The following is a 10,000-nucleotide window of genomic DNA, read 5'->3' as shown; positions in this document are numbered from 1 at the left end:
AAAATCATCCAGTTTTTTTTCTTTTTTTCACTATTCAAATGTTATATATGACTAGCTGACCCGGTGTGCTTTGCTACACCTTTCAAAAATAAATAGTATTTTCAGAAATTATTCAAATTTTTATTGTTTTGTTGGCATTATTTTAAATCAAATTATAACATAATTCTAAAGCAACCGCTATAAAATGAGAGCTGCAGCTGGAGTTTTGAATTGCAGTACAAAGATGACTGAAACTAATTTTTTGAATCTTGAGCTTTAAATTTGTGTTAAAGATCTGATAATTTTAATCTGTTTCTCTAAACTTCACCCTGAGCTGGGAGGGCCCAAATTAATCGTACGCAAACAATCTAACTTATAAAATATGGTTGTTTTTGCTTGATATGTTCTAGATTTATGCTAAAAATTGATAAGAGAGCCCCCTCCCCTGTTCTTTCATTCACCTCCTGCTGAATGGAGGTCGTGATCTTTAATAATCATACCCATTTTTTTTCGTCCCCGAAAATCCTCTTATATCAAATATAGTTCCATTGATTGGTTGATAAGTTTTTAAGCTTTACAACGAAATGTATATGGAGCCTTCTCCTTTCTTCCCCTCTCTACACTGTAAAGCGTAAGGGTCTAAAACAATCGTAGAAACATATCTCGTAACCAAGTACTTTTCCATGTCATATTTGTGTCCATTTGTTGGCTTCGTTAGAACTTATTCGTTGAGAACTTATGCTAATAAAATTGTATTGGGCTCACCTCCCTCCTCCTTTGTACCTACTCACTGAAAGTGTGTCATATAATCAGGCCCTGGCAATTTCACTTTCAATCGTCAATCGTCACTCAAAAATGAGCACAAAACGCGTCATTCGAAAGAGCTTCAATGTCAATTCCCTCCCACACCAGCTTCTCTTCACATTCGACAAACGCTAATTTCACTCCGCTTTCATCTCGGTCTCCTTCGTTCGAAACTGGCAATCGTCAATTTCATTTCAAAACGAAATTCGAGCATATCCCTTTCAGTGAAAGTTTCATTGCGTATACTCGCATACCTCCGAAAACAAAGCCGGCTGATGCCGGCTGGAAAACAACAATATACACCAACAATTTGCTGGCGCCCAAGGAAGACACCAACAATTGCTTAAAGATGCACACGGTGCCAGGCCGACACGGCCGGTAGACGCATCAACAAGAATACCAACAATTGCACGGGGCACATCAAGAAATCTGTTGCCACGCGACTGGTGTGTTTGTGTATGCTATTTGCTGCCTGTTTTGCTGCATTGAAAGTCTCGTTTGACGTCGAAATTGATGACTACTGATTGCAGGCAGTTTCAAGCATCATTGAAATTCTCTTCTGCTGACTTTTGAATTTCTTTCTTTCACCCGAGCAGTGAATATGAGAGGATTCACTTTCATTCGAGTAATGAAAGTGAACTGCTCGAAATTGAAATTTGTTGGAGTGAGACGAATAAAGGGAAATTTCAATTTCATTCTTTCCTTTTGACGATGCCGAGCCCTGCATATAATCATAGAATCATACCAAAATGATTTTCATGTTAAGTTTCGTCCATTTCTCGGATTTTGTAAAAAAAAAAAAGTTAAATGTAAGCCTCCTCTTCCCCTCCTATATTCCTAATTCTATCATCCTATTGCAAGAAAGGAATTGTTTCACATAGAAAAAGTATTTTTCGTACTCAAATGCTTTTGATGCCAAATTTGGTTTCATTTGTTCGATTAATTCTCGAGTTATGCAAAAACATTGTATGGAAGTCCCCCTTTCCTCCTTTATATCTTTCCGCTAAAAAAGATGGGGCCTCAATTTATAATAGAAACATTTCTCGTATCCAAATATCCTCACATGCCAAATATGGTTCAATTTGATCGATCAACTCTCTAGTTATACTGAAAATTGTAAGGGAGACCTCTACTCCCCCTTTTCATCCACCTCTTTGAAGGAGTGAGGGATACCAAATATTCATAGAAGAATTTCTCGTACCCAAATATCGTTCCATGCCAAATTTGGCTCCATTTGCTGTTGTAGCTGGAAAAAGGAAGGGGTCTTAAATAATCATAAGAATATGTCACGTTCCCAAATACCCGCCCATGCCAAATTACGTTCCATTTGCTTAATTAGTTATTGAGTTATGTAAAAAATATTAAAGAGGCCCCCTCCCCCCTTTATATCTCCCTACTGGAAAGAGGGAGGGGTCCCAGATAATCATAGTAATATTTGTCGTATCCAAATACCCTCCCATGCCAAATTTGGTTCCATTTGCTTTATTAGTTTTTGAGTTATGTATAAAAATATGAAAGAGGACCCCTCCCCCTTTCTACTGTAAAGAGTGAGGGGTCTCGAATAATCATTGAAATATTTTTCGTATCAAAATACCTATCCATGCCAAATTTGGTTCCAATATCTTGATTAGTTTTCGAGTTATATGAAAAATTCTATGGTAGCCCCCCTCCCCCCTTCCTATCACCCCACTGAGAGGAGGGAGGGGTACCTTATATTCATAGAAATATTCCCCGTCCCCAAATACCACCCCATGCCAAATTTGATACCATTTGCTTGATTGGTTCTCGAGTTATGCAAGAAATTGACTATTGTTTGGGAGGCCCCTCTCCCCCTTCCTGTTAGGGGGAGGGGTCTCAAACCATAATAGGAACCTTCCCCTGCCTCCAATACCCCCACCTGCCAAGTTTCACGCAAATTGGTTCAGTAGTTTCTGAGTTGAGCAATGATGCTATCAATGCCTATATGACGCTCTTGAAGGCGATTTTTACATCTAGGTCCCTTCTCCTTTTGGTCAGCCTGGACCTGATCGAAATCTCGATGACGATGACGACAATTGAACTGCTACATAACTTCAACAGTGATTATTACGAAGATTACTTTGTTTACATTATGTGTAAACTGTCAGATGATACATGTATTTTAATTTTGTAATCAAGTGCTTTTCGGAAAAATTGGCTTCGAGGCTGTAACGCAGTGCTTTGATTGCCTAGTTCCAATCTGATCAAAAGCAAGATCGAGTAAAAAGAGCGAAGGTGAAAAGCTCACGTCAGCCGTAAAAGTTGGAGAACATCATGTTTTCTACCGATTAACTCTACAGCGGTTCTTGAAAAAAAAAAACAGAACGACAGATTTTGTTTGCCAGAATAAACATGAACCTTCGCAGACGTATAAAAGGCCACAAAGCGACAGAAATCTGCATTACTGAAGGTCTGGATCGGGTCACTCGTACTTCCCTGTTCAACCGAACACCCTGCAGAGGTGAAAATCAATCAATTCTGGACATTTGGGTTCTATTTTGTGAGGGTTCATATAGAGTTCGGAGCGGCCGGTAAGTTTATCTTACCAAAATCCTACGGACTTGGCTGTCTAGAGTATATTGAAGCCCGAAGTCTGCTCTATAAAACATGACGGTTTGGAAGTTCTGAAGCGCCATCTAGCTGAAGCCTGGTTGTTCTGGAACGAACAAATCATCATGGGCCGCACTGTAGAGTCAAAAAGGCCCAGTAGTAACATTGATGCTGCGCGCATAAACGGCAGTAATGCGCGCCAAAAATCATCGGTTTTCCTCGGGCACGAAGAGGTATTTCCGAAGGGTCCAGCCAAAGTCAGCCTAAGGCTCAGCCTCTTTTCGCACCCAACCACTATAGAAGACAGATCATCACGGTAACAAGTCGGAGGCCCGAGCGGCCAAGTCAGAAGCCAGCATGGCCATAGTCAGAAGGCCAGACAGGCCAGAGTTTGTGTCGGAATAATTGTATTGTAGTTCTAAGTTCGGTAATATACAGTCCACTTAATTGTTTGTAATGTTTCGGAATGAGTGAGTTAATTTATTTCAGTAAAAGAAAAATCTAATGCTATCGATCCTAGCCATCAGGGGCGATCCTGAACACTGATATAACATACCACAAAAAGATCTGCTATTTGGTTCCGAATGAAAAAAGTCTCAAAAATGTTATTTTTAAATTGCTTATAATTTCTGACAGATTTGCAGTATTATGTGCTTTTCTGATTTTTAGAATTTCAACTTAGAACGGATCTATCGATGGTTTGTCTTCTTAGTTTGTTATCATCATATTAGCCAAAGTTTCAATTTTCTTTTCGCTTGTTATGTTTGTTAACTAGTTTATCGGCCTTATCGGTGAAAATTGATGTCCTAATAGTAATAACGTTTCAAGGTTATGAAATTTTATAAACGAATAGTTAGAAGTTAGAAATAAATGAAAGATGGTGAAAATGAGCGAGAAGAATTGTATTTAGAAGCATGAAATGTTCTTACTAAAAAGTACATCACTTTTCATCGATAAGGTCGATCAACTGATTAAAGAACAAAATTTTGGTTTTGATCCAATTAGCTGTTAGTTCCAATGTAGCACTGCAATTGCCGGTTCCGGTACTTGCATCCTACCATATTTGGGTTTCTCTACGTAACAGTCTCCAGAATAAAATTTCCTAAAACGGGCTATGTATTTGCAGTTTTCCTACAACGAGAGAACACAAACAAGTAGTTGACGACTCTCTGTTTATACAAGCTGCTCCCTGCTCTGAACCATATGTCTGAATAAATTTCTCAGTTAGGTCCTATTCACATGCACACAGAAAAGCTTAAGCATGTTTCAAAGAATATGCAATGAACCCACCGCGCCCAAAAGCTACATGAAGGACAATATCAGAATCAACCTGTTACAATTGTTGGGTTCGGATATTAATGTTATGTTTTAAAGATTTGTTGCAAATAAGGATCAACGATTTTCGAAAAATTGATTCAGCGCCATGCTGCTTAGCAAAAATAATATCAAAACAAAAAAGTAGCTCACTGGATCGATAGATTTCGCATTCTCCAGGATACAACCACATGGAAACAATCCCACCGAGCAGCCAGTCAGTCAATTGATGTAGTGTGTAATTTCATTCCCATCCAACCAAAGTAATGCTTGGCTTTGCTGCTGCCGCGAGACTTTATGCTAGTTTGTTGTATTGCATAAGCTCCGGGAGAGTGTCCTTACACCAATGAATACTGTCATTTTTTGATGACTGGGCGATGATGATAGCGGCGGCAGATGACGGATGAAAATGACGATGTGGTCGAGGGATATCCTTAGCACCCGTTTGTTATGTTTTTGTTTCCATAATTATCGGGTGGATTCATTTTCATCATTATAAATAACATATCAGGAAATAAATATTATTTTTGCTTAGTGCATTTACTAATCTTTTCGCTACTCGAATGCCGGTTGTAAAATATGAACTCATATTGTAATTAGATAGCTTTGTAATCCTGAGTTGACAGTGGACTAGGGTGGTCCAGAAACATGGGTATGTTGCGGAATCAAAGCCATGGGGGCTGAAATCGTTCCTTGACCTGCCGGAAGGCCCTATGCCAATTTTCGGCTCATTTGGTTTGCTCTAAGGGGTCGCTCAACGACCGTCAAGTTTGTATGAAGATTTGACACTAGTTATTCTAGCAAAATTGCAAATCAACGTTTGATTTTTTTTTTGGCGATCAATTGTTACTCAATTCAAAACGATACAAAAATAAGCGGGCACGAATGATATTCTTGTGGTCAGCTAGAGATAATAAGATATTCGACAAGTTGAATATGAATGTGACGTCTTTTTGCTCAATTATTTCAATTAGGTGAGGTCTAATCATAAATAGAGAGTTTGAACAATCTACTCAAATTAACTGAGAATTCTGTCAGAATCCTACTGCAAATAATGAGTACGAGCTTTATACAGAAAAAAATCCGCTATGAATAACTACTCTTAGAATGCATGAAGTATCGGAAACTAATAACAATTTTCGTCTCCAATCGTTGCAGGTTTACTATGCCAAAAAGAAACGAAGAGCTCAACAAACCCAAGGTGAAGATACCTCCCACAAGAAGGAACGGAAGCTGTACAACGATGGCTATGACGACGAAAATCACGACTATATTATCAAAAATGGTGAAAAGTTTCTGGATCGATACGAGATTGATTCCCTAATCGGTATGTTTCAAAAGGAACTTACTTTCAATAAGTTTCGTTCAAATGTGTTGTGTATTTCTCCCTGCTACAGGAAAAGGCAGCTTCGGTCAGGTAGTGAAGGCATACGATCACGAGGAGGAGTGTCAGGTGGCAATAAAAATCATTAAAAATAAAAGACCCTTCCTAAGCCAAGCACAAATCGAAGTGAATCTACTGGAAATGATGAACCGGGCGGACGCGGAAAACAAATACTATATCGGTAAGCAGAATAATTGTTTTTATTTGTTCGAAAATTTTTATCTAATTTTTGATCCCACTGTTTGGTTTTTTTTCATTGCAGTGAGACTGAAGGGGCATTTTATGTGGCGGCATCATTTATGTTTAGTATTCGAGTTATTATCCTATAATTTGTACGACCTGCTGCGCAACACCAACTTCCGCGGGGTTTCGCTAAACCTAACGAGAAAGTTTGCCCAGCAACTGTGTACGGCGTTATTATTTTTAAGTTCAGAAGGTTCGAATCATCTTCCTAACTAGTAAGTAATATGAAAAGTGTAATAATTTTGTTTTTTTTTTTTCTAGAATTAAATATCATACACTGTGATTTAAAACCAGAAAATATATTATTATGTAATCCTAAGAGGTCAGCAATTAAAATAGTAGATTTTGGCAGCTCATGCCAATTAGGGCAACGGGTAAGTAAACAAGTTTCTCAGATAATTGACCGATTGGCTTAACTTATTTTTCCGCTCGCAGATATATCAATACATACAATCACGATTCTACCGATCACCAGAGGTACTATTAGGAATACCGTACGACTTAGCAATAGATATGTGGTCGTTGGGCTGCATACTCGTTGAGATGCACACCGGTGAGCCTCTGTTTTCCGGTTCGAATGAAGCAGACCAAATCAACAAAATAGTGGAAGTTCTGGGAATGCCACCGAAGCACATCCTAGATCAAGCGAACAAAACCCGCAAATTTTTCGAAAAACTCCCCGACGGTAGCTATACGCTGAAGAAAACGCAAAATCAACGTAAATACAAGGTACCGGGAACGCGCAAACTGCACGATATACTGGGTGTGGAAACAGGCGGCCCGGGAGGCCGAAGGCAGGGTGAACCCGGTCACAGTATATCGGATTATCTTAAGTTTAAGGACCTAATTCTAAGGATGCTGGACTACGATCCGGACACGCGCCTCACACCGTACTATGCCTTGCAACACAACTTTTTCAAACGAACGTCGGACGAAAGTACCAACACAGCCAACACGATAAGCTCCCTCAGCACCAGTCCCTCGGTGGTGAATACGCAGGACCCCAGTAGTCACGGTGAGTCTCACAAAGAGTGAAGCAAACGGTTCTTATATTCCATTTTCAATACTAACCATCATCATTCACTTTACTAACAGCCAAACTTCGTTCATACCTAGGTAGAGTAAATGATAGGTAACAAGGTAAAAATATTAAACTTAATCAAAAGTTTCTACCGCATTATAGAAAACTTCGTGGAAATTTAAAACAGACTGTGTCTCACCAACATTTGAAAAGGGTATAAAAGCCAAAGTAAACCAAAGTACTTATCACAAAAACCGTTTTACGCTTACCATTTATCGATCGTCGCAGGTCCACTGATGGTATGGGTTCTCGATTTCCTTCTCGGTACTGAGTGTTAAATATTGTCCACGTTTAAACAGTCTGTAAAGCCTGAATCGGCTCACTTTTCATTATGACATTACCCGCCCGAAAATTGGTTATGCACCCTTTTCTTAAGTACAGAGGTAACGGTCTACATCGTCTAGATGCCAAACATTCAAAGGAGAAAAAATGCGTAAAGCGAGCTATTCGTTAACTCCTAAAGAGAACTCCTAAGCGTTTGTCGAAAAAAGAGGAAATTTTTTTTCCATCTCACTCACATTGAGACATATTTATAACACCATCGAGACGAAATCTTACTCCAGCTTGGTTCTATAAGCAATGCCGAGCTATTTTTCCATGAAAATACACTTTTATCGAAAAAAAACATATAAAGTATGCTGTGTACCGTTCGGTTCATATATACCTACCTGAAAGTTTCCTAGTGAATTTAATTTGGTGATTCAAAAAAGGTTGCAAAATTTTCAAACACATTGATCTCGAAACTTCATGAACATAGACCTTTTTCATACGTTGGTACTGAAATGACTTGAGCATAGTATAACAAAGGGTGATACGGTCAAAATTTGGTCAACGGAAAACGCGTGTAAATCGGTGAAATCGTTTATTTAAAAAATCAAATTAAATTTTTTTTTCAAGTTTAATTAGTATAAAATTCAGGAAAAATATTCAGTTAGGCTTCCGCTTTTCAAAATCCGAATTGCCGGGCTTCACTCCTAACATCAGATTTTGTACAGCCACCTTCCACCTTCTTCGCCGCAGGAAGCCAGTTTGCCTTGAACTGCTGCTCGTCCTTAGCAGTTTTTTTGGTCTTCTTTAGGTTCCGCTTGACAATAGCCCAGTATTTCTCAATTGGGCGGAGCTCTGGCGTGTTGGGAGGGTTCTTGTCCTTGGGAACCACCTGCACGTTGTTGGCGGCGTACCACTCCATGGCCTTTTTACCGTAATGGCAAGATGCCAAATCCGGCCAAAACAGTACGGAACAACCGTGTTTCTTCAGGAAAGGCAGCAGACGTTTATTCTAACACTCTTTCACGTAAATTTCTTGACAGTCCCGGAAGCTATGAAAATGCTGCTTTTCAAGCCACAGGTACAGATGGCTTGGCAAACCAGATATTTCTTCGCGAACTTTGACAGTTTCATGTGCTTGAAAATATCTGCTACCTTTCCCCTTCCTTTTGCCGTATAAAACTCCTGTCCCGGAAGCTGCTTGTAGTCGGGTTTAACGTAGGTTTCGTCGTCCATTACCATGCAGTCCAGCTTCGTTAGCATCGTCGTGTACAGCCTCCGGGATCGCGCTTTGGCCGTCGTATTTTGTTTATCATCGCGATTTGGAGTCGCTACCTTCTTGTAAGTCGATAGTCCGGATCGTTTTTTGGCTCGATGCACGGTTGTAGACGATACACCCAGCTTATTTGCGGAACTCGGAGAGAGAGGTTAGGGTTTCGCTTGAAACTACCGGCAACTCTCTTTGTCGTCTCAGCGGCTTCCGGTTTTCGATTTCCCCCCGATCCAGACTTCCTGGCTGTCGACATACGTTCCCCAAACACTTTAATTACATTTGTAACGGTTGATTTGGCAACTTTTAGCGATTTTGCCAGCTTTGCGTGCGAGGAGCTCGGATTTTCGCGATGCGCGAGCAAAATTTTGATACGCTGCTCTTCTTCCTTGGACGGCATTTTGACAACTGAAGAGTGAATTCCAAAATCAAAATAGAAGCAACATTCTACACACACTACCTTCAAAATGAGGGGTGTTCGGGTTTTTTAAATTCAAAATTGAAAGAAATACGTCAAGTTGATATTGACCAAATTTTGACCGTATCACCCTTTACTTAAGTTCAACATGTTCTTTGTGAGTCTCGCGCATGGTTCAATAAATCTGCAGCACCATTGCTGCTGTCCTATTGGAAACAATAGATGTGCTTTTCCAGTTCTTGAGCTCCATAGTTCCTCGATACTCCGCGAAAAGTTCAGGTCCAATCAACAGGCCCTGAAATCCTTCCCTAGCTAGCTGGTCTACTTCTTCGTTCCCTAGGATATCACAGTAGTCTGAATCCCTGAATAAAAATACACTGTTCCTTATGGCCAGGTTTCTAAGTACAACAATACGCTTCCATACTAGCCTGGAGTAACGTGTGAACGTACTTTGTTCTCGTAGAGCTGTCTGGCTGTCAGAGAACATGTAGATTCTCCTCTAAAGGCTAAAGGCTTATGTGCATTCTAGAATTGCTTGAACTTCTGCTGTTGGCCAATTTTTCTATAGAAATTGAGATCCTGAGTCTTGGTACGAACACCCCTGCACAAGTTCTTTTATCCATTTTTGTGACCCATCAGTAAAGAATTAAATCGATCCGGGAGGAACCGCAG

General features: G+C 39.9%; 1 protein-coding gene across 1 annotated transcript in view; it reads left to right on the top strand.

Moving 5' to 3' along the window:
* The window catches only part of LOC129760529 (serine/threonine-protein kinase minibrain), a 17,877-nt gene extending 7,971 nt beyond the window's left edge, over positions 1 to 9,906 (top strand). Inside the window, exons 3-7 of the mRNA XM_055758180.1 lie at positions 5,824 to 5,992; positions 6,063 to 6,230; positions 6,312 to 6,485; positions 6,554 to 6,666; positions 6,728 to 9,906. Coding sequence (XP_055614155.1) covers positions 5,824 to 5,992; positions 6,063 to 6,230; positions 6,312 to 6,485; positions 6,554 to 6,666; positions 6,728 to 7,327 — 1,224 coding nt within the window. The 3' untranslated portion in view covers positions 7,328 to 9,906. The remainder of the gene's footprint in view (positions 1 to 5,823; positions 5,993 to 6,062; positions 6,231 to 6,311; positions 6,486 to 6,553; positions 6,667 to 6,727) is intronic.
* Positions 9,907 to 10,000: the final 94 nt, after the last annotated feature.

This window comes from Uranotaenia lowii, unplaced genomic scaffold (genome assembly GCF_029784155.1).
Source record: "Uranotaenia lowii strain MFRU-FL unplaced genomic scaffold, ASM2978415v1 HiC_scaffold_644, whole genome shotgun sequence".
Taxonomy (NCBI): Eukaryota; Metazoa; Arthropoda; class Insecta; order Diptera; family Culicidae; genus Uranotaenia; species Uranotaenia lowii.
This window is presented reverse-complemented; position numbering and strand designations above follow the sequence as displayed.